This window comes from Psittacula echo (assembly GCF_963264785.1).
Source record: "Psittacula echo genome assembly, chromosome: 1".
In the NCBI taxonomy this organism is placed as follows: Eukaryota; Metazoa; Chordata; class Aves; order Psittaciformes; family Psittacidae; genus Psittacula; species Psittacula echo.
The window spans coordinates 1,371,582-1,396,812 of NC_137735.1; the positions used below are offsets into that span (position 1 = coordinate 1,371,582).

Genomic DNA, 25,231 nt, shown 5'->3' on the forward strand with positions numbered 1-25,231 from the left:
AGCCATTAAACAAACTCAGATCATCCCTCAACAGCACCTACACAGGAGGTTTCGTCCATTCTCACTGAATTAATTTTGCATCACGGCAGCAAGTCTCAGAGGTTCGAAGAGCCAACTCCCAGTGAAGTAACCCCAAGCATCATTTAAGGGCACTGAACACATGGGGACATTTATACCTAAACACCTTTCTTCCTTATTTCCAACCACTCATTCCTCTAGTTTGCTGTGTGCCATCCAAAATGGGTGGCAGGTAAGATTAGGGTAGGTAAAATTTGGCAGGTGAAGATTGGCACAGGTCTGCAACATGCATTAAAGCCATAAACATGGGGAAATCCTTCGGCACAAGAGCACAGACTCGCACAAACCCACCAGCTGATGCTGCATGGAATGATTTGATGCTTGCATATATATCCTGTATTTCTGGATAATGGTGCTACCTGAAAACAGCTTCTGCAGGAGATTATGTGTTCAGATGCACACAAAAGGCTTTAACACGCTTTCTTGAAAACAAGGAGTGGCTTGGGAGATCTCACTTCACAAACTGTATTTAGACTGGGATTACAGCGAGCGGGTTACGCAGTGCTCCAAGCAGAGCATCGCAAGTTGCATTACTGCAGCAAGGACACATAAGCCAAGCACAGAATCACAGAACAGTTTGGGTTGGATGGGACCTTCAAAGCTCATCCAGTCCAACCCCTTGCAATGAGCAAGGATATCTTCACCTACATCAGGTTGCCCAGAACCACATCCAGCCTGATCTTGAATATCTTCAGGGATGGAGCATCCACCACCTCCCTGGGCAATGTGTGCCAGTGTTTTATCCCCCCATTGTAAATGTTTGATGTATGTGCTGGAAAGGGTTTTTGCCAGCTTTGCAAAGTTGTTTTGGATCTTCAGGCCACATTCATCTTCAGCAGGAGGGAAAAAAAGCATTTCTTGTATCAAACAAAAAGAGCAGACCCATGCATTTTGGGGCAGGGTACTTCATCTCCGCTGCTCACAGCCGCTCCCCGGCTCCAGGAGCGTTCATTACTCACCTCCAAACAAACATCTTTGCTAAAATTAAGATGAAACATGGCAACCATAAAGTTTAGCAGAGCCATGGTGTTATTTTTGCTTTTCATCATTTACTTGCGCACCTTCTGACACATTTGGTTATTTAAAACACTGCTCGTGCCAATTCCTCATCCCCAACCGCAGTGGGAAGCATGCTGCTACCTGACTGTGATTTTTCTTCATTACTTCCAAAAGACACCTGAGATTTTGCTAAAACCAAGTCGTTTTCATAGAATCCCAGAGTGGTTTGGGTTGGAAGGGACCTTAAAGCTCCTCCAGCTCCAACCCCTGCCACGGACAGGGACCCCTTCCACTGGAGCAGCTTGCTCCAAGCCCCTGTGTCCAACCTGGCCTTGAACACTGCCAGGGATGGGGCAGCCACAGCTCCTCTGGGCACCCTGGGCCAGCGCCTCAGCACCCTCACAGGGAAGAGCTTCTGCCTAAGAGCTCAGCTCAGTCTCCCCTCTGGCAGGTTCAAGCCATTCCCCTTGGCCTGTCCCTACAGGCCCTTGTCCCAAGCCCCTCTCCAGCTTTCCTGCAGCCCCTTTAGGCACTGGAGCTGCTCTCAGGTCTCCCCTTCAGGAGCCTTCTCTTGTCCAGGCTGCCCCAGCCCAGCTCTCTCAGCCTGGCTCCAGAGCAGAGCTGCTCCAGCCCTCGCAGCATCTCCGTGGCCTCCTCTGGCCTCGCTCCAGCAGCTCCACGTCCCTCTTGTGCTGCTGCCCCAGAGCTGGATCAGGGCTGCAGGGGGGGTCTCCCCAGAGCACAGCAGAGGGGCAGGATCCCCTCCCTGAGCTGCTGCTCACGCTCTGGGGGTGCAGAAGACCCAGATGGAAGCAGAGAATGAGAAAGCGAAACTCTGCAGCCATGCCCTGGGACCCTCACCCATGCTGAGCATCAGGGAGAGGGCTTCTTACAGCTTGGAAGAGCATGAGAACATCCCGAGAAGTAGCTCACGCTTGCACATCAGGAAGAGTTTGCACAGAGGGTTGCAACCCTTGGAGAAGCCTTGGGGATGCTCGTCCCAGAGGGAAATCAAACCCAGGAATGTTTTCTGCCCCATTGACAGAAATTTAAGAGGAACAACCTTTCTGCACATCAAGCAAGGGTCAGATCACCCTATGCAGAGGAACCCAAAGGGTTACCTCCACCTGCAACGGCCATAGCAAACACCCTGCATGCATTCCTCTGGCCAGTCCGACTTGTCCAAATAGAGATTGAATGACAAGTGACACAAGGAGGGTGTGAAGAAGAGCAAATGATTGAGCTGAAATGTCAAGCTAGTAAGCTGAACGTGAGGAAGATGGGATGGGAAAAGTAATTTAATCATCAGGGCTTGACAGCACAACAGCTCTGTTGAGTCTTCACCATGAAAGCAGGGTGTAGGTGGTACTTTAGAACATTCTTTGCAGGTATTTCCTACCACAACTCGTTGCAGAGATTGTAAAGGGGATCCAACCAGGAGCAGCTTCTGGCTCAGCCTTCCCTCCTCCTTCCTTTCCACACAGGATTTGGCCATAACCAAGACTTCTTTCAGGTGTCAATGTGCACCATGTCTTTGAAAACCCTGAGGCTGAATCTTCCCATGCCAGATGAGAACCTGACCTTTTATTTCCATTATTCTTAAGGTCTAAACACCTAAAAAACCATTCTGCTTTAAAAAAGACTCAGTCTTTTGTCAGAGATTTAAGAACATACAGATGCCTGGCTGTTTAGATCCAACATTACTGGATGAAAGACAAAAGTATATTTAGGTACTTTTTCCCACTTTTTAAGCATTAATCCATTTCCCCCCTATATTTACTATTAGAGGGCTTGGAGATGCCACAGGGCTTTAAATCATTGTGCTAAATGTCTGGCTGGAGAAAAGAAGGTACCACCAGGGATGACCAGCACCTCACTCCCTGGGCACCAAGATTTAAAACCCTTCCAGAATGTATGCTTTTCACTCTCATAAGTCAGGATGAACGTAGCCTTATAAATAAGCCCAAACCTAGCCTTATAAATAAGACTGACCTAAACCTTTCCTGCTTCACCCCTACACTCAGCACAACAGATGCTCACTTACAGCAGCTCCTTATAAGACCAGCAACAGCTTCCAAACATTAATTTTACACTATTTCCCCACAAATACAGGGCAAAATCTGCTTGATAAGGAGCTGCTGCTGACAAGGAGAAAATACAGCACCAAGACACTGATATATCACCACTAATAAGCTGCTGCTGCAAGTGAAGAAGGTTGTTTGTATTCACACTTGGGATGGTTTGGGCTGCGCGCTGGCAGGTATCAAGTACATCCTCAGACCACAACGTGCCCATCTTGGTTCTTTGGCACTTATTGACGACTGTGGTTCAGTTCATAGCGTTATTTATTCTCTCCTTGGTTCATTTCTCAGCTTTCCTGCCGTGCTGGGATGCAGAGCCCCAGCTCATCGCACCGACACGCGGAGCCGAGCCCGTGATGGATGTGTTTTCCACCGGCTTCACCCCCCTCCCGAAATCATTAACTGTACCACCCACAGCAGCGGTGTTAGGACATGTGCCTTGGCATGGAGACAGAGCAGGACGCCTCCGAGATGTCAACCCTTGAATGGGCTGCTCCTAGACAACCCTGAGCTTCAGAGGAGCCGCCGCGCTCAGATGGGACAGCTCAGACCTCATGCGTTTACCCTGATGACTTCTGAGAGCACAAAGTGGAACCAGCGGCACTCCCACAGGTTCTCCCCTTGCCAGCGCACTGGGAAATCACAGTTACATCCTGATTCCACCCCCCGTGGCTCCAAACCAGCTCGGTCCCTGCCTGGACTTCAGAAGTGCTTTACCTGCCTGAACACTGTGGTCCCTGCAGCTCAGGAACGCTGTTACCTAAAATGCAAGTTGAGCTTTGGAGAAGAAGGCAAAGGAGGAGGAATGAAGCCATGACCTGAGCTGTCTGCAAGAAGGGAGAAAACAAACGCTTTAAAGTCACCAACAGCTCATTTACCAGCTTGACAGAAAACTGAAGAGTTTAAGATCTCACGAAGTGATTCCAGTAACCCCTCTATAGCACCAGTCCCTTATTTAAGACCTTTGCAAACCTCACTAAAATAAACCGGATTTGCATCGGGGAGAACAAGGATCATGGGTAGAAGTTCACAGAGCTCAGTGGCCAAGACACTCAAGCATCTGCACAGCCAACGTCACCAGGCGCCAGCTTGGTCCAATTTCAGTTAAGTAAAGCAATTCTAAATACATTATTAGAGCAAAAGCCACGGTGTTTTGTTTTGAGGCTCAAATCAGTTTAATAACCATATTTCTGGCAATGAATCCCTCTGTCCATGGCCTTTGATGCAACCGCTTGAAAGAACCATGGCCAGCAGGTCAAAGGAGGGGATTCTCCCTCTCTGCTGCACTCTGGGGAGACCCCCACCAGGAGTACTGTGTTTAGCTCTGGTGTCCCCAGCACAAAAGAAGGCTTGGAGCAACCTGCTCTAGTGGAAGGTGGGGTTGGAACTGTTGGAACTGAGGTTTTAAGGTCCCTTCCAACCCAAACCATTCTATGATTCCCTTTTCAGTTGGAGTTTGCAGCTGGGGGTTCCATGACACCTACCAAGGCAATGCTGCCTTCCCTGTTCCAAGACTTCCTCTGGACACACAAGTGGGGCATTTAGAGAGGTTCACTGTGGCCATGCCAACCAGTGAAAAGGCAGAGCCGAATCTCTAAAGCTCTCCCAAAGACACAACTAAGGGGCACCTACCAGAGCACATCACCATGGACCCCACCAAGTCAATCACACTTCAGGGGCTCAGCTAAGAAATCATCTCTCTTCATTAGTATTTCATCCTTGGGCAGCAGATGGAAGCCTCTGGTTTCCCAGGGGACGAGCAGCCACCATGGGGAAGGTCAGCACAGAGGCTCTGGAGCCGGCACTGCTCACGGTAGCACATTTTGGTTGAAAATAGCAAATATGTTAACAATTAGGGAAAGGAAACGCTGAAAAGCTGCCTTGTTAATTAAGGCACTTGCTATCAAAGGACTCATTAAAAGCTACTGCAACGGAATGGTTGTTAAAATAAATACCCATTAATCTTCACATGCAATCAGGAGCATGCTGCCGCTGGCGGTGGGAGAGGGGGCTCCTCAAGCACACATCTACCACTGCCAAAGCCATGGCGATGGCATGAACCAGCAATAGCCACCAACTGGGGGGTCCCAAAGAGACCGTGGTCCAAGGGGCACCATGCCACCACCCTGCAGAAGCACTTCTGGCTTTGTCAAGGAGGAACCTGCTTTGTGCTTGGTCAAAATGAGGTGCGATGTGGTCACTGAAATGCAAACAAAAGTCCTACTGTAGCACTGAGAACGCTTCCACCACCTCACCAAAGAGTTAATGTGACACTTCCATGGAAAACAAGGACTGACAGGTTTCAAATGGTCTCAGTTTCCAATTATTTTTGTGCTACCAACAGGATTTCTTCTTAATCTGCAAGAAGCCCTGGGATTGATGTGATTGAATGTATTTAGATGTGCAAATCCATGGACTTCAGACAACAGAAAAGTGAGCCAAAAAATCAGAATTCCTCAATATTAAATGACCACTTTTCTATAAACACCACAAGTTGTCCCAATAATCTCAACACTGAATTTGCTCCAATTCAATAATGCAATACTGAGGTTAATTCCAGCATCCCTGCTTTCTGTGCAGGCATGGATGAAGATCTCAGACCCTACAGATCCCATGACTCAATCTCCCACCCTGGACATCTCTGAACTGTCCTTGCTGCCTGCAGCACTGGAGCTCCAAAGCTCACTAAGACATGGGCAACACCACAAAACCACCTCTGCTAACTCCTGAATTCCCTGGCTTTTCCATGCCGTCCTGATTGGCCAGGTTCTTAACACCATCCTGATGCATTTCTGACTGTCTTTTCTTAAGAACCATTGCTCTGCAGCCACTGAAGATGGCAAAAAACCCCAAACCATTACCCAGATACATTAACACTTCCCAAACAGTCAAAACAAGTGTACAACAAGTACTTTGCTGGATTTAAAAGGTTTACTTGAAAAAACAAATAAATCACTCATTAATTGCCCAGAAATCCATTTTCAATCTTGACAACGTGGTTTTGTGAAGGTTTTGGGGTTTTTTTGCTGTTGTTTTTGATTGGGGATCTTTTGCTTAAAAAACCTTTGGATGTGCACTCCGTATCTTGGAAATTAAAGTGACTTTATCCAGAACAAAGAGTTCCATGAACAAGTGAGAGCCCTGAGCAAAATGGGTCAAGAAGACCTGAGCTGAGCAAGCCTATAGCTGGTGCATCAATGCCACTCCACGGAGGGTGGTCTCCAAAGATGCCCTCTCTGAAGGTAGGAGCTCAGCTGTCATCAATTACCAACTTGGCCATACCAGCCTCTATGGGTGCATCTCGGATGGAGTGGAGAAGCAATGGAATAAGGAGTGTGGTCCAAAACCAAAACTTGTACCTACACATCCACAGGATGGGATCACATGGACCCAAGTGGAGGGACGAGGGCAGGGCAGCCTCCTAAACTGATGTCCCTTTTTTAGGGACCTTGAAGCCTTGAAACCTTTTTAGGCCTTGAAGCACTGAGGATTTTGATGGAAAGGCAGAGAAAACACCTGCCCTGGTGTTTAAAAGAGAGAAGATGATCTGGAGGACTGCACCTAAACCAAGACCAGATTAAGGCATGAGAAGGGAAGCATCCATATGGAGTTAAAACACAACAGCACAAGCGTCAAATCACTGGCAACTACACAGATTAGCACAAAGAAAAGTTCATTTTTCTAAGTTTTATGTTTAATATAAAAGAAAAATCCACACAGTGTCTTTATCCAGGGTATGATGAGACTCATTAAGTGTGATACTGTGAGACAACACCACACATCCCAGGAAATCAAATCCACCCCTAAAAGTATTAGCTTCAGAATAGGTATCAAGAGAGCAACTCTTAATTATTAATCCTATTTACTTGGCTTTGCAGTACCCTTATTAAGAAATCACTTTTTCCTCCCAAAATCATTAGTGTTATGGAAAGAGGATGAGAGTAGACCAGCTCCTGCTTTCCAGCAGAGAACGTGCTATGGGCTAAGCCCTGTCACTCTGCATTAGAAGTAGCCCACGCAAGTCATGAGGGGTGATTGATGTGCAAACATTAATGGTCACTTATTGATTTCAGCCACTGTCAAGCTCCACATTTGATCTCTGGCTCCATGAAGTCATCCCAGGAGCTAAACACTGAAGCCAGTGTGTTGACTTACGGACTTGGAAAAAGGTGACTGGCACCAAGCTACAAGTTGACGTTCAGGTGGTTTTGGAATTTGCCAAGGAAAAGAAGAAGAAACCTTCCAGCCAACAAGAGAAGGTCAGCGATGAGCAATACCTGTGGTCCAGGGCTCCTGACCACAGAGCAATGCCTGTTGGGGAAAGAGATGCTCTCAGCTTTGGGCCCTCATCAGGTCTTCGGTATTACTTGGCAGTTAAAGGTTAAAGGTTTCCCAATGCCCACACTTACAAAAGGAGAGGCAATGACTGCACTCACGTTACTCTGAGGAAGGCATTTCAAACTCAATGCATGGCTGGGACCTACTGGAATGATGGCACTGCCTTTGTGTCAGCAGCCTCCCTTCCAACAGCTACAGTGAACTGGAGAGCCATCCATGGTTAACCAGGAATAAGAAGGGCCTCTTTCTCCTCAGAATCTGCCATGCCAGAAGTGACCAAATGAATGACAACCTGTGGTTTAGGAGAAGGAGTGATGCTCTGCGCAGGATGAGCTGCTGGCCTTGCTCCCCTCCCCTCTATAAGTGATTACTGAGGCTGGGAGCAGGGTGAGTTGTAGTTGTCTATGGAAGAAGCTTCAGTGCCATTAGCAAATCACCATATCTAAACAGATTATCACCTCTGAGATACTCTCGTAGCCTTATCTGAGTAAAAGTGGGATTTTGGACTTCTGATGACTTTGACCACCCCTCTATCACCTCTCTACAGTTACCTGACAGGAGGATGGAGCCAGGAGGGGCTGGGCTCTGCTCCCAAGGAACAAGGGATGGGACAAGAGGAACCGGCCTCAAGCTGCACCAGGGCAGGTTTAGATGGAGCTGAGGAACAATTCCTGCCCCAAAGGGTGCTCAGGCATTGGAACAGGCTGCCCAGGGCAGGGCTGCAGTCATCGTCCCTGCAAGGGTTCACACACTGTGAGAGGAGGCCTCAGTGCCATCAGGCAATGGTGGCCTTGGCAGTGATGAGGAACGGTTGGACTGGATGAGCTTAAAGGTTTTTTCCAACCTGGTTGTTTCTACAATTCTATCACACAACAGCTTGAAGAGACAGCCTTCCACCACTGAAATATCACCACAGTAAACCTACGAGGAGCAACACTTGAAAGCAGTGCCAACCAACAGAATCTGAGTGCAATCTGTGTCGCGCAAAGACCCACTCACCTGGGAAGCTGGTGGCATCGGAAGCGCTAAAAGAGCAGTTGCTCCAACCATCCTCTGACTGAAGCAGGATTGGTTTCAAACTCCCACGAAAGCTGAGCGCAAGCCCATGTCTAAGTGGCTGCCTTCCAGAGGTATTTAACCAAACCGACGGGGTGTCATTTTCTGAAGTAAACATTTACCACTTCTATTCTATTTTGAGCATTAAAGGGAAAACAGGCTGTCACAGATACGGCAGCAAGACAAACACATGGCAAAGCTGAACTCCCACCAGAAGCTTAGAGGCAACCAGTCAAATGAAAAAGAAAAGGGGGGAGAAAAAAAGCAAATACAGCAATTATCCTCACCACACAAAAAATAAACCAGGCGGTTACAGCAGCCACTGCAGCCCGACACAAAACCTCTCACATTCCACCAAAAGAGGGAAAACCGAAACAGTTTGGCTGTGTTGAAGATGCCCAAGGTCAACAGCTGGAGGCTATTTTGGCTGAAGCTGGTGGGAGACTCAAGGCTGTCAGCAGCAGAACTCACGCTGGGGCTGACAGTCACAACCAGCTCCAACGGACAGATCTGAAAGTGCTTGGCTTCTCTTCAAATAATCTTATTTAATTTGGTTTAAGGCTTTTTGGTCTTTAACAAAATGACACTTAATTCGTGCAATAACCAGCTCCCTGGCCACGTTTTTCCTACACAGGCATCACAGAATGGTTTTGACTGGAAAGGACCTTAAAACTCCTCCAGCTCCAACCCCTGCCACAGGCAGGGACCCCTTCCACTGGAGCAGCTTGCTCCAAGCCCCTGTGTCCAACCTGGCCTTGAACACTGCCAGGGATGGGGCAGCCACAGCTTCTCTGGGCACCCTGTGGAGATCCTCAGCAACCTCACAGGGAAGAGCTTATTCCTTATATCTAACCTGAACTTCCCCTGCTTCAGTCTGAATCCATCACCCCTCATCCTATCGCTCCAGTCCCTGATGAAGAGTCCATCCCCAGCATCCCTATAGCCCCCTTCAGATACTGGAAGCTGCTCTGAGGTCTCCACGCAGCCTTCTCTTCTCCAGGCTGAACAGCCCCAACTTTCTCAGCCTGTCTCCATACAGGAGGTGCTCCAGCCCCTGATCACCCTCGTGGCCTCCTCTGGACTTGCTCCCACATTTCAATAGGAGCTTCAGGAGGTCTTGGCACTATGATTTGCACCTACTCACGAGAAGGAGCCAATACACCCAAGAACAAAAGCACAACTGAATGATTTGTAACCACATGTAATCACCTGGGCCTTCCAGTGCCTCACCACCCTCACAGTAAAGAATTTCTTCCTTAGATCCAATCTAAACTTCCCCTGTTTCAGTCTGAACCCGTTACCCCTTGTCCTGTCACTACAGTCCCCGATGAAGAGTCCATCCCCAGCATCCTTGTAGGCCCCCTTCAGATACTGGAACCTGCTCTGAGGTCTCCACGCAGCTTCTCTTCTCCAGGCTGAACAGCCCCAACTTTCTCAGCCTGTCTCCATACAGGAGCTGCTCCAGCCCCTGATCATCCTCGTGGCCTCCTCTGGACTTGTTCCAACAGTTCCTTGTCCTTTTTATGTTGAGGACACCAGAACTGCACACAATGCTCCAAGTGAGGTCTCACGAGAGCAGAGCAGAGGGGCAGGATCACCTCCTTCGACCTGCTGGTCACGCTCCTCTTGATGCAGCCCAGGATACGGTTGCTTTCTGGGCTGCGAGCACACTCTATCCTTGGCAGTGTTCAAGGCCAGGTTGGACAGAGCCTTGGGTGCCATGGTTTAGTGTGAGGTGTCCCTGCCGATGGCAGGGGGGTTGGAACTGGATGATTTTAAGGTCCTTTCCAACCCAAACTATTCGATGATTCTATGGACACAAGAGGATCTAAGGTGAGAGCATGCACAGGAACACAAGATTTTGCCCTCACTTTGACTGTGCTGTCAGAATCAACAAGCAACTTCATCTATTTCTGAAGTAGGAAAACAAATAAACAGAAGGAAGAGCAGGAGGTGGAGAAGGGAAGTACCATGGGATGCAGATCCTACACTGAGCACAGGCCAGTTTCTTTGAAGCCTTATGGAAGCACACAACCAGGCAGAGGTCTATTGTAGAAGCTCAGGAGTTTGCAGCAAAGCTGGGAAGCTGCTGTTTGAGGGGTTTTTTTGCATATGCACATATGCAAAACCCCCCAGGAAACACAGATTCCAAGATCTGTGCCTTTTTTCCTTGCAAACCATCCAAACGCATGGCAGGATATTTTTAATTAACTACTTTTTAAATGTCTAGAGCATGGAATGAGTTGTGTGCAGAGCCTGATTCACCCACAATGAGCAGCTGGAGCATCCAGCTGCCGGTTGGTCTCCTGAGATGCTCCAGAGATCTGTGCAAGGACGTTCACATTGGACACGGGTGGGAAAACACTCCTGCCAGTCCAGGTGAGGTGTACAACAGCTTTATGTTTGGGGAAACACTGGGAAATATATGCTTTATCCTTTAGCCACTTGATTTAACTGTAGACACTCATTAATCACCTAACCATCTGATCTCAACTTTCCCACCAGGCTGGAGGTTCAGCCCATGGCATCAAACTCCCGTCCCATATCTGCTGCGTTCTGCTTTCTATCCATTTCCACGATTCTGTGATTCTATACATTATGCTCTTTTTTAAGGAACGTAAGATAAAAAAGCCCCATTTACCCACTCTCTAAATACTCGGTGCTGCAAATTCCTGCGCCGGCTTCTTGCGGCATCAGGAGACAGGGAGGTGCCGGGGCCAGAAGGGAAACAGCTGCCAGAACCCACGCAAAACCCAAAATACATGGACAGAGCACGTCATGACAGCTCAAACCGCTTCTCCTTCCCCCAGAAGGTATCTCCACAACGTGGCTCAACATCCCTGGCTCAGCAACAGGAGTTGCACCACTGACCGAACTGCACAGACACTGGGCTTTCCAACTTGCCACGGTGGCACTTTGGCAGCCTCCCCCCAGCACTAAATCTTCATTTCAATGCATTTCAGAGCAAACACAAGCTGCAGATTGAGAAAGGATGGTGCTGTAGATGCACTGAAACCCCAAAGAGAAGACGGTGACCCACGGACCCACTGGGTGGGGGCTTGGACCTTGCTTGATCACAGAATCATCAGGTTTAGAAGGAACCTCTGGAGATGCAATCCCACCCAGAGCAGGTTACACAGGAACATGCCCAGGCTGGTTTTGAATGTCTCTCCAAAGAGGGAGACTCCACAACCTCCCTGGGCAGCTTGTTCCAGTGCTCTGCCACCTGCAATGTAAAGAAGTTGTTCCTCATGATGAGGTGAAACTTCTTGTGTTTTAGTTTATGGCCATTGCTCCTCATCCTGTCACTGAGCACCACTGAAAAGAGACTGGCACTATCCTCCTGGCATCTGCCTTTGAGATATTGATCTGCATTGATGAGATCCCCTCTAGTCTGCTCTTTTCTAGACTAACCAGGCCCAGCTCCTGCAATCTCTCCTCATAAGAAAGATTCTCCAAACCCTTATCACCCTTGATGTTCCTCAATCTTCTCATTCTCCCATGCTCACTACTTGGGTCTCCACAAAGACAGAATAATAGAATCACAGAATGGTTTGGATTGGAAAGGACCTTAAAGCTCCTCCAATTCCAAACCCTGTCACAGGCAGGGACCCCTTCCACTGGAGCACCTTGCTCCAAGCCCCTGTGTCCAACCTGGCCTTGAACACTGCCAGGGATGCGGCACTCACAACTTTCTTAGGCAATCTGTTCCAGTGCCTCACCACTCTCACAGTAAAGAATTTCTTCCTTATATCTAATTTCATTCTAAGATCATTCACCTCTGAAGGAGACACCAAGACTCTGCAATAAGAGGTGTCAAGGAAAAAACACGGTGCTCCAACAGTGGAACATCTCAGCCCGCAAAGGAATTAGATGTATAAACAACCTTGCTTCAACAAGTATCTGTGTACATAAGAAGCACGAAGTAGCCCCAGTTTTTCTTGGTCCTATTTGTGCCTCCTAACACGGGGTGAGGCTCTCTCCTGATCCCTGTGTCCATGGGCTGAGACTCTCCAAGTTACTTGACACAAACCAGAGCCATGGCCTGACCATGATGGGAGCGCGTGACTCCACAACTGGAATGAACGAGACGAAAAAGTATATAAATGACATATTTCATCCTCCTCTTTTGTGGCTTTTATTTTCTTTTGTATTCGCTTTGGGAATAACATTCTTTCCATTGGGAAGAGCCTGATTTTTCCATTAAATACAAAGCAGCTGCCATTTTGGAAACAAAAAGTTGATTAAATACAGATCTTTAATATATTCTTCTCTAACGTATGAAGTGCTAGAACCACGCTTCTTTCTGCTGATTTATCAGGGAAGAGCATCTGCCAACTATGGCAGTAGGAAGACTTAAAAGAAAGTTAATGGAATTGCTTCATCTTTGCTATATAGTTTCATCATTCTAATTGGATGTTATAAATAAAAGGGGAAAGATCTCAAGGCTTGGAGCACAGCACGCGGCACTCCGACACATTGACACCAAGGGTTTCTCAACCCTTTGCACACACAGGGATGCTCCAGATTCCCTATTTACGCAGATTCCTGCTTGCTGGGATGCTGAAGGAAGGGTCGGCACGTTGCTGTGACGTACGGCCGCCAGTTGGAAACGCAACTAATACATGACTTAAGGCCCAGATGTTGAACAGACTGGGAAAAGGATGAGTTCAAAACAAAAGAAAGACTAAAAACCAAAACCCATCCACTCAATTTCCACTCCATGAGCCACCAATGCCCAATTCAGCAGATATTCTTATTTTCCAAGCTAAGCTGATTACTGAGTGACCAACACAAGCTACGTATGAAACTGCAGCCTGTTTTATATTTTCCCCCAAACTGAACCCTACGTTGAATTACTGCTTTCAATATTTAGCTGTTATATAGTTTAAAAATAGAGAGAAGAAAAAGATGGACAGTCAATGCTGTAGAATTACAGGTACCTTGGGTTTTAATTAACCCACTGGGCTCTCCTTATGTATTGCCCTTCATGAAATACAATGATGAAAGATCATGGCCATCATGAGAAATCCATGAGGATCTCAATTCTACATGCTTTTCGTGCTCTCTCTTGCTATTATATCCAATCTAGGCTGCAAGATCCAGGGAGAACATATCTCTCTGTAAAGGCATCCCCATGACGGCCATGCAATGCAATGCCCTTAATTAGAGCCACTTCAATCGCACCACCAACACTCCACAGTGCTCATGCACCTCTCAGCTCTGAATGATGGGAATGAACTCTCAACCCTCCTTCCACACAACCTCAATTCAAGCGACCACTGCACAGGGACCCCAAAGGACATTGCACATGAAGGGTGGGCTCTTCTAGGGCAGGTGGGTCTCCTCTTGTGGATAGGCTAAGGAAGATCGCTGGGGGCTTTGGATGCAGATGTGTTCATCCATGTTCCTTCACATGTTCATAGCTTAAGAAGAACCTTACAAGGTTTCAGGTTTCCAGTGGATGAAAGAACAGGAAAACATAAAATTGCAGTTTATTGTTTCACTTAAATTAGCTAAAGGGGATAAAAAAACCCCAAACAAACTCATCTTTCAACTTCTGTATAGGGTTTTGGGAAGGTAGAGGCTGTGGCTCTGGTGCAGGAAGCAGGCACGTTTGGATTCCTTACACAGAGGATGGATTTTTGGCTGCCAAATTCCCTGTACTACACATCTGTATGTAGGTGCATGCAAAAGTGAGCACAAAACAGCTTTATAAATCTTAAGTTTGTAAAATAAAAATCAAAGCCAAACATGCCAAGGTGACTACACAAAGGGAAGCACTACCTAGGGAAGCATGCACACCCTGGTTTAAAGGATTTATGGGACTGGGCATTTTAGTTTCAATTAATTTTCAAAGTGCTGAAAGCAGACAAGAAACCATGTAATTACAGGATAACTTGGCTTACCCAGACTTGAGTTAACTAGGGCCCCTGGGTTAATCAGAGGTCAGCCTTCTCCCCAGCCAACAAAGCCAAACCCGCTGCATTTGAATGCTTTGCTCCTTGTTTTAAAGCAACCATTAGCTCTTGTTTCAACCCCTTCATTTTGGTAAGTATTTGGGATTTTGGAGACACTTGAGAAGACCCAGGAAAATAATGCCCAACCAACAGACTACAGCAAGGGACCACACAGCCCATCTTCCCCCCACCCAAACACCACCATTTTAAGAGCATTTTGCCCAACTTTCAGGACAAGCTGGTCCGTGCAACCCCCCCAAGAGACTCAGATCATCTCTGGAGAGCAAAGAAGCTCCCTGAGGACCGTACAGGGAGGATTTTGGATGCTCCCCCTGCCCTGTCCATGTCTTCATCCCAGGCAACTCGCCTTGATTTTATGTGTCTGTATCTACCCCAAGAAACTTCCAGGATTAGCCACAACTGCTTCCCACCAGACAGTTTAAATTCTGCTACAATTACTCCTTTGTCTTGCTATTTTGTGCAATCAGATTTTCATTCGTCACTCTCTTTTAGCCAGATTAGTGATTTATTTCCACCAATTCACACCAACTACCTAGAGAACAGAAAATTAGAAGGGTTAAAAGGAAAACGAGAATCTGTTGCAGTAAGAACAAAAGCAACTAAGAGCAGGCAAGCAAAGTCCCACCATATAAAGGGATTACTCCATCCCTGACCCTTTCCAGGGGACCTCCAGGTATTATTTTTCATTGATTTACCTTAATGAAACTAATGCACCCCTCTCCGTAGGAAGCTGACTCCATAGCTGTCTAGGCACTGGATTCAATTAGAGAAATAAATACATCTGGCTTCTAAATGGTTGAAAAGCCAGAGGCAATACCACTTCTTGCATCTGTCTCTCTTAGGGTACGCCCCAAGGACACCACGTAGGATGCTCGACATTCAACACCGCTCCTGGAAGCCCGCGGAAGCAGGGGGATGCCCAAAGCATCCCAGCCTGCTTCCCAACAGCGCGGGCAGCTCCCGCAGCCCTGCCAGCAACCGAGCCGCTGCTTTGATGGAAGCTGGCCTCAAATTGCTTTAACAAGGCTCTTTCTTTCCAGAAGCTGGCATTGATTTGAGACCTCGATGTTGACTTAGAAACCCCCAGGTGCCCAGAGCCTGCGAATAGTCAAGGCTTAGCTATGCTCAGTTTCCAGGAAAAGGGGTACAAGCATCCAACCGTGGCATGAAATACCAATACTACCATGGCAGCTCAGCATTAACATGGAGAGCAGGGGTTAAAGGTGGAAAAGCAGAAGCTGGGGTAGAGGCGACACCTCCGTGCCGGCCGCATCTCACAACCGCATCGAGCAGGGCTGCACCAACATAAAACAAGGCACACTTCGCTCACACGTGCCTTGCCTTGCAGACATGGGAATAGAGGAAACAAGGTAGCTCGAGAGCACTTTGTTTGCAATCTATCTGTGGAAATGCTGCTGCTTCTTCTCCCGCACATGAAACAAGCAGGAATGACAACAACTAGAGGGGTTCGTTGAACCAGAAGGCAGGTCCGGGAGCTCTCCATCACTTTCTTTGTGCTAATTGCCCTAATCCAAATAGGGAGACAGAAAACATTCAAGCACCCACACTATTTTCTGGATAAAACACTATTCTACCCCTCTAGCTGGAGGGAACTTAGCAGTCCAAGATCCAGGTCGGAGCACTTAGACCAGGAGGATCATCAGGCTGAAATCCCCATAGGGGATTTGTCTGAACAGAATACAGGGAGTGAGGGGGGATTTTAGAAAGAGCTTTCTTCTTTCAAGCAGAGGTTGAAGATCCCATCAAGCTTTCCCTAATAACATGCATTTCCCCTAATTCCCCATACATTTAGAGATGCATGGGGGATAAAAGGAGGCAGTTAAATGCCACGTGCTCTAAAGGCAGCAATTTAGCAACGCTACTGCAACAGCACGCTTGTGGGTGACCTCTCTGGAAGGGAACCCTTTTCCCGGCTCTCTTATTTATCCTATTGATTTAAACTTCTACTCAGCCTTTTCCTTTCCTCCCTTCTGAGACTAAGGACCTTTTCTGGTTCAACTCACCCTCTTCACATCTGAGGTGCGAGCAGAGCAGACCAAACGCGTGCGACACGCAGTCTTGTACTCACCGACATTGTAGAGTGGACATCTACATCCCCCTACAGAGGACAACACAGGGAGTTTAAAGTCAAACGCAGAAGAGAGCAAAGCAATAGCAAGAAAGGCAGAGAGTCACATCGGTCATCACCCAGAGGTGCCTACAACCAACCCATCAATGCTTTAACCAAGGACCAGCTGCTTGACAGTTGGCAGAGTATTAGTAAAGCAAAATATGAGCTCTCTGAACCCAGTCGACAGAGGATAAGGAGGGAACGAAAGTACCACAAGACAATTTTTATTGTCACTAAATATGCCCTGCAAGTAAACATCCATGTCGCTCAGCCTTCCCACCTGTAAGATGGAGATGATGGACGTCAAACCCTAGTGAGTGACAGCAGGGACCAGCTCAAGGCAAAGTTCCTCAGCAATTCTGAGTGCCTGGGCACGTTATCTAAGTACACATAGGACCTGTGCAAATCTAAAGACAGCGTCTTTGGTGCTTATACAATGTCTTCATGATGGTTATTTTCCACTTGGGTCCCTCCCAACACGGTCAAGGTTGCGATTGGTGCAAAGCTCAAGGCATTTTACTTCCATGCACAACGCTTTTGAAAATATTAGAGAGGGATTTGGCTTTTTAAACAAAAAAATAGGCAATCATTCCCATTAAAAGAAAAAGAAACACTTTGAAGGCTCTTTCAACCAAAGCAAGAGCCGCCGGGGCTCGAGTATTCATCTGCAACAGGGAGGAGATGCCAACACGGTGAATAAGGCAAAACCGTTGCAGGCAGAGCAGCCACAGCGCTCGCGTGGCTCCAGCTGAAATCTCTGCCTGCCATCTGGCAAAAATAAGCACAAAAGGAAGAAAAAAAAGCCCCCAAACCCAACCCCCAAACCCCCTCTGCAGAAAGTTCACACTGAACCGCTCAAAGACGGCAGAGGTTAGAGTTTGTTCGATCGCTGAAAGATTGCTTCCCTTTCCCGGGTCAGCATCACCTCTTGACCTGCCCTGATTACCTTCCAAAGGAGGTTATCAAGATACAAGACTAACAGAGGATTAAAGGAAACCTAAAATAAAAACAAAACACCCCCCTTTTCCCCCAACCCTGCTCCCCTCCCCCAAGAAAACATCCTTGCTTTGTTAACCTGACAGTTCACTGTAGGTGTTGACACAACCCTCCATCTCCGAGAAGCTTAATGTCAACAAATCAGTGTGTTTGGAGTAGCCCTGTCAATGCGATTTACATTAACTTGTCTAACAAGAAATAAAAACAACAAGCAGCCATCAAAGACAAAAGGCTTTTTCAGTCATTCTTTTAAAAGTATTACGCTGGAAATGTTCATTTTTGGAGGCCCTTTACTAGCTGAAAAGCAGAAACCACCTTTTTTTTTTCCTTTTCCTAAAATACTTTTTTTTTTCTCCCTAAAGTATTTTTTTTCCTTTAAAAAACAGAAGTATTTTCTTTTAAAGGAGGCCCGAGCATCCCATATTAATAAGATCAGCAGCAGCAGTAACCCACTCTCCCTGGTTAACGCAGGAAGAGGGCAGCCTTGAACCCAAATGTTAATTATACTTTGATTCCCACCAGCGTTTTATTTCTTTGGAGACATTTGGGGCACTTTGCGGAGCATTTTCAAATTGTGGCTCTAAACCACCATGAAAATTCCATGCAGCAGTGGTATGCACCAAAACCCCATTAACTTCCCCATGAACTTCTCCTTGCCCCCCGCCGGCACACGCTGTACCCACCAGCATGCCCTTCACAGATGGGGGCTCAACATCCCGAGGCAAAGCTGCAAAAAGCAACTTGATTCCAGGGGTTCCTAATACCGAGTGGTTTCCACCAGCTCCCACAATGTCTACTCTGATGCTCTAAAGGAAAAAATAGGGATTGCAATTCCTGCTTGAACACCACAGAAAGTGGAAACTATGGCCCTCCATCAGCCAGGACTAGCTTTGCTCTGGGTTATTCTTCCATGGGTTGGACCAGTTGACCTGGTTGCTCAGAGAGGTGGTAGATGCCCTATCCTTGGAAGTGCCCAGTGCCTGTTTGGACAGGGCTTGGAGCAACCTGTTCTAATGGAAGGTGTCCCTGCTCATGGCAGTGTAGACTGGACTAGCTGACCTTTAGAAGTCCCTTCCAACCCAAACCACACTAGGATCCTATGGCCTCCAAAGGTCCCTTCCAAACTTCAACCATTCTGGGATTCCCCCCAGTAAATACAGGAAAAATTCCACCTCATGTATCCAAAAAGGGAAACACAAAACCTAATTCCCAAATCTTGGCTCAGAGTCACCTTTCAGCTCGCTCAGCATCTCTGCTCCTCTTCACCCCCTCTCCAAAACACTGACTTGGGTCAACCGGACCTCTCAAGGCCATCTGACCTGCCTTGCAGCAAGCTGGAGCCTTGACCCCAGAAAGGTTTCCTGCAGACAAGGAGCCCCATCCGAGACAATGGGATTACTCACACCCGTCATGTTAAGGAGCCGCCTGCATTTTTGCAGGCTCAGGACTTTCAGTTCCATTCTATTACAGGACAGCACTTTTTGTTGGTGTAATTTTAGCACAGCAACAGCAGACAAGCCCAGGCCGAGTTTCTTTGATCACCAGGTGAAGGTTTTTTCTTGGTGTAATTGCTGTTGTGACAAAAGGCAGGTGAGTAGCTTGGCTCCTGCCATTTAGTCATCTCCTGAGCCTGCCACTCTTCCTCTAAAAAACAAGTTCCAACACTAAGAGAACGCTTTTCAGTCTTAAAATTGTGCAAATTCAACACAAAGGTACCCAATTATCACCTCTGGAAGCGAGGGGAATTCCCAAGCCAGCAAAGGACATGAGAACAGAAAGGTGTTGTGCTGAGTCCACCTCCAGTAATGAGAAGATGCTCCAGGGATGCCTCATCCAAGGATGGTGTGCAGTTACTTGCTTTCCTTCATGAGCTACTGGCAGTCTGGAAATCCTACATTTTATAGCTGGACCAGGCTGCAAACTCATTTCAAACAGGGCAGCATCTTCTTTTTGATCATAAGGCTATAGTGCTAATGATTTGGGCCAGATGTGGACCAGCAGTATAGGAATAGCGCTACCTTGCCACTAGCAATCCAGCAACATCCTCTTAAGAGATCACCATTTCTGGAGATAGTTCCTTTCCCTCATGAACGCCTTTCACTCTTTCCTTTCACCAGTAAAGCTCATCCAGCAGTTCTGGTGTTTTCACAAACATCCCCATCATTTTCCTGTATCGCTCTAGACTGATGTGGCCTTCTCCACCCCTTATCTCCTATCTCATTTAGCAAAGTGCAGACATTGGCATGGTTTAGTGTGAGGTGTCCCTGCCCATGGCAGGGGGTTTGGAACTAGGTTATCTTAAGGTCCTTTCCAACCCTAACTATTCTATGAGTCTATGATTTTAACCTGTTTCTATCAAGCCAGGGGAAAAAGGCCCTTGAACCCTACAAGAATGAACCAGCAGAGACACCAAAGGAGTTGGCTGCCTTTTAGATGCAGCCTGATTCTTCCTGACTCGCTCTCACACACCATTGCTCGCAAGGGTACACAGGGACTCATCAGCAATGTTCAGTGACAGCATCTTCAGAGCACTCCTTAAAGGAGGAAACTCAAATACATATAAAAACCCCAGACCTACATCTCCTACAAACCATTGCACCAGATCTACAGCTTCACAAACCAGATTGCAGCACCTGATTGACTTGCCTCCCCTATCTCCTGAGGCTATCAGGAGGATCAGTGCCGTGCAATGCTTTGAAGATAAGGTGCTACACCGCAAATACAAACAGCCTTCCCCTGGGCTGAGTCCTTCCTAATCCAGTTCTGGAAGAAAAAAGGCTGCTTCAATCTGCCTTGGTTCTTTTCAGACCAATCAGCTCTCCTGCCAGCTTCCAAAACAATTCTGACTCACTTAGAAAGGAAACATTAATATTTAAGGAAGATAAATCACTCCAGGTCCATCTCATAAATCACTGTGGGCATCTCTCCCCACGCTCATCTCTCCTGCCAGCCATGCTTCATGCTTTGGTGCAGGGACCAATCTCCCTGTCAAATTCCATTACTTGCTTGCATGAGTAGTCCTAGTATGATTTGTAGAATTGGTCTACATCTAATTGTAGAATGGAGCTACATCTCCTTTTTTAAGGAGAAATCCAGCAGCTGAGGAATCCAGCCATCTCCAAGCACCCCCTGATCCAGAGGGCACCAGCCACACTGCTCAGGGCTGCCAACAGAGGGACATTTTGGCAATAAACCTGTCCTGAACAAGAAGATGGATGAAAGCCCTTCCAACCTCTCAGCACAGGAGCTACACTTTATTTAGCAGTTTGTTCTAGTGATAACAGAGCCAAATAAGCACCTTCCCCTCACCAACTCTGGCTATAGAGCATCAGGAAAACCCTTTCATTTCTCTCTTGGTGGCTTCTCCATCCATAGCAAATAAATCCTCATTTCCATACTGCTACCAAATCTTCCTGATAGAGGCAGCCATATCAGACTTGTGGTGATAGGACATGGAGAGACAGGACCAGGGTGAATGGCTTTAACCTGCCAGAGGGGAGACTGAGCTGAGCTCTTAGGCAGAAGCTCTTCCCTGTGAGGGTGCTGAGGCGCTGGCCCAGGGTGCCCAGAGAAGCTGTGGCTGCCCCATCCCTGGCAGTGTTCAAGGCCAGGTTGGACACAGGGGCTTGGAGCAAGCTGCTCCAGTGGAAGGGGTCCCTGCCTGTGGCAGGGGTTGGAGCTGGAGGAGCTTTAAGGTCCCTTCCAACCCAAACCATGATAAGGACATGAGCTATACAGAGGGCTACACAGCTTTGGGGCTGTAACACCTCCTAAAACTGCTCTGAAGGGCTGCAACATCCTTCCAGTAGAGCAATCACAGTGGTATAAACAAGCAGAATGCAGTGAAGAAAACCACCATTGTGTATTACTAGTCTTTTTTCCTGTTTATATCCAAGCTCATGAGAGATGCCCAGTGTCTGCTGGTGCGCTATAGCCCTGGGCACCCAGTAACACCAAATAAATAACAGTCAAGGAAGGAAGAAAGATCTGAAATTGCTTTTAGGACAAATATAGTGTTCGGTGGATTTGCTGTTACAAAATACCTGACAACTGAAGATACTCTCTAAGTATATATTCAGACAGCTTCCAACATATCCTATTTAAAAGGAGGGAAAAAAAGCTCTTTGAGCAAAAAATGAAACTCCCTGATGCTTATACTTTTCCTATTCAATGGGACACTACTCAGCCAACTGCAATAAAGCAACATAAAATACATTTTTGATCGCAATAGCAGCATAAACACAGGCCTATTTTAGACAGCAGAGAAAAGAAAGAAACATATGCTGCCTTCCAAAGAGCAACGTTTTGATGTAAGGCATCCAGTGACTTGACGAACATTTGGAACTCTATCTGCAGTTCAAGTAATAGACACCCGTATATTGGCATGCCTTGAAAAAGATCTTGAACATCCATTAATCTGAGTTAACGTATCTAAAATGTAGGTGGCCGATGAATTATGGTCCTTCTTCTACATGATGGACTGTGGTATTTGCCTCTTTCACGTGTAAGTAGACTTGAAAATACCTGGGGAGACTGTCACTGAAGACCAACTTCTGGTAACAGATAGGTTACACAGAATCATAATTGTTTGGGTTGGAAGGGACCTTAAAGCTCCTCCAGCTCCAACCCCTGCCACGGGCAGGGACCCCTTCCACTGGAGCAGCTTGCTCCAAGCCCCTGTGTCCAACCTGGCCTTGAACACTGCCAGGGATGGGGCAGCCACAGCTTCTCTGGGCACCCTGGGCCAGCGCCTCAGCACCCTCACAGGGAAGAGCTTCTGCCTAAGAGCTCAGCTCAGTCTACCCTTTATAACTTGTTATTTCATAACACTTGACAGTCCAAGGCCCCATTTCCATCCCACTCCATGAAGCCTGAGCAACCACTAGTTTCAACAGCACCATCAGATGTTCCCCAGATGTAAAATGAAAGCAAACTGGTGGAGGTGACTTACCGGGAGGTGGGTGAACACCGCAAACGTGCTGCGTAGAAAGCCAATGAGATCTACAAGGTAGTCGCTGGCCTTGCTGCCCGGCTCCATAGCCATCCAATCATAGTCTGCCAGCTGCAAGAACTGGTCTATCTTCTGGTTCAGGTTGGTGTAAATCTCCTCCTCAGCAGCATGGCGGGCATCCTGGGAAACAAGACAGCATTCCATGGAATGGAGTCTCTATAACAACAAGCCTACACAAGTAACAGGACATTGGCCCAATCCCTAAAGGCAGCACAACACAGAGCACCTGTAGGTAACTACATGGCCACTACAGCCTCAGGTTAGCTGGGACTGGTGGGACACGGTTAGCAGGTTAGTGGGAGGCAAGATCAGGCTGGTCGGCCTCTGATCCAACCTGGGACCAGGAGGACACATCTAGTGCACGATGAAAGAGAGAGATGGAAGAGGAATGTCTCATATGGAAAAAGCCTGAGACCCACCAAATTCTGTGTAGGTTTGCGGTACAGGAGGGCCTGCCTGAATAATAGAAAACTCACCCTTAGGCCAAATAGTTAGGTGATGCCAAAAGGGAAAATGAATGGACTTCCCTGGAGACGTGGGCCTTAGTCACCTGCTGAGTTATCCTAAGGGCAAACCCTACCTAACTTGTTCCCTATTGTTACTTAAATCCTCAGCACTGTTCCCCGCTCCTGCTCCCCATAAGACACAACCCAAACACCCCACAGCTGACCCAAATATAAAATCATAGAACAGAATCATACACTGGTTTGGGTTGGAAGGGATCTTAAAGCTCATGCAGTCTCAACCCCTGCCACGGGCAGGGACCCCTTCCACTGGAGCAGCTTGCTCCAAGCCCCTGTGTCCAACCTGGCCTTGAACACTGCCAGGGATGGGGCAGCCACAGCTTCTCTGGGCACCCTGTGCCAGCGCCTCAGCACCCTCACAGGGAAGAGCTTCTTCCTTATATACTACCTAAATCTCCCCTATTTAGGTTTAAACCCATGACCCCTTATCCTATCACTACAGTCTCTGATGAAGAGTCCCTCCTCTGGCATCCCTGTGACACCCCAAAGACCAAACCCAAAACCTAATCTGATGGCACCAGCTTCCCAGGATATGACAAAACTACCTCCCAGCTCAGCTTAGCCCCTTACATCCACTCATCCCCACATGTGCTCTGAAAGCAGATACTCTCCAACCAAACATCAACAGCATCTCCCCAGGGTGGATCTACCAAGCCTTCTCACCTTGAAGGTTGTGGTCCCATAGAGTTTCGTAGTGTGGACAGTTTCTGGAAGTACATTAGTGATATTGGTTATGAATTCCTCTAGGAACTTGCACGATTTCTCCAAATGGGTCGTATTTATAATAATCTGTACAAGCTGCAAAGGCAAAAGAGATGTTCAGTCATTGTGCTCCTGAAGCCAGGGACGTGCCAGCTTAATGGATGCCAGTATCTAAGACCTTCTGGCATGAAAAGCTGCCGCTGTACAAATACACTAACCTTTTCTACATGCTCAAAAGCTTTCCTCCTTTAAGAATATCAGAAACTTAAATAAAAGATAATTTTGGGGGAAAAGCATTTCCCATGACAGCCACTAATACCACAAAAAGTCATTTCTTTTCATGACTTTCCTACGTTCAGCTGTCAATCAGTGCTCACTTCAGCACAGGTCAAACACAAGAGGCTTACCAAAAAATGCCATGTCAAATCACAAGTGTTGCAGCTGCTGCTGAACCCCAAGTAACCCATATCTTGAGTGACACCAAACAAGATCATAGCGAGGCATTTAGCAAAGAAACAACGAGGTTTTACTTTTGTGAGGGTGAGCATCAGGTCTCACCCTGGTGTCTTCTATCATACCCACCATTAGTTGACATTTCCTTAACGCTGTCATCTCATCTGCCTTCACATGGCGCTATTTCAGGACATTAAAGGTAACTACAGAGTAAAAACCTCTGCTGAAGTCAGTCAACATTTACAGTCAGATGTCATCAGACATTTACAATCCAGAGCAAACCAATCTGGGCTTCCACTTGAGGATCACTGACTTGGAAGCACCGTTAATTCCTTGAACAGATACCTTTTGTCCAAGCAGGCTCCTGTGAATGTTTTCAAGGTGCAACATCGGCTCTAACAAAGCCTTTCTAATAACATCTAGCTCAGATACCCTGGCCAAAACAGTTCTCTTACAGACCCTGAAAGCATTACCATGCTCCAGATTGCTATAATTTGACTGCTGGGGTATGGCGTGGCAGGCTGCAGTCGCCTCTCTACAGAAATGCTTTTGAACACTCACAAATGTTCTGAATGAGATGGATTAATCAGCAATTTGAGTGTTGCAGGCACAGCAATACTGAAGCAATGCTACACAGATTACAGCACCCAACTCTTGATGGCATGAGGAACGGCAATGGTTACACTTTAGGAGGTTCAGCTTGGATATTAGGAAGGAAAAGAGTCATTATGAAGGGGAGTGCAGAACTGGAAGCAGGTGTCCTTAGAAGCTGTGGGACCTCTGTATGGGAAGAAGCAAAAGTTGGCTAAGAAAAGCCACAGTTGACACGATTCAAGTGAGCAATGATCCCACTTCCATATGAAGCTAGATACCTCCAGAGG

At 47.2% G+C, this 25,231-nt stretch overlaps 1 protein-coding gene across 2 annotated transcripts in view; it reads right to left on the bottom strand.

The window, feature by feature from the left end:
- The window catches only part of EXOC6B (exocyst complex component 6B), a gene marked incomplete at both ends in the record, with an annotated part of 302,342 nt that overhangs the window by 87,223 nt on the left and 189,888 nt on the right, over positions 1–25,231 (bottom strand). The window contains 2 exons of one of the 2 annotated variants that reach the window (XM_080627685.1): positions 22,612–22,791; positions 23,859–23,993. In XM_080627685.1, coding sequence (XP_080483811.1) covers positions 22,612–22,791; positions 23,859–23,993 — 315 coding nt within the window. The remainder of the gene's footprint in view (positions 1–22,611; positions 22,792–23,858; positions 23,994–25,231) is intronic. The other variant, XM_080627686.1, reaches the window with a different exon arrangement.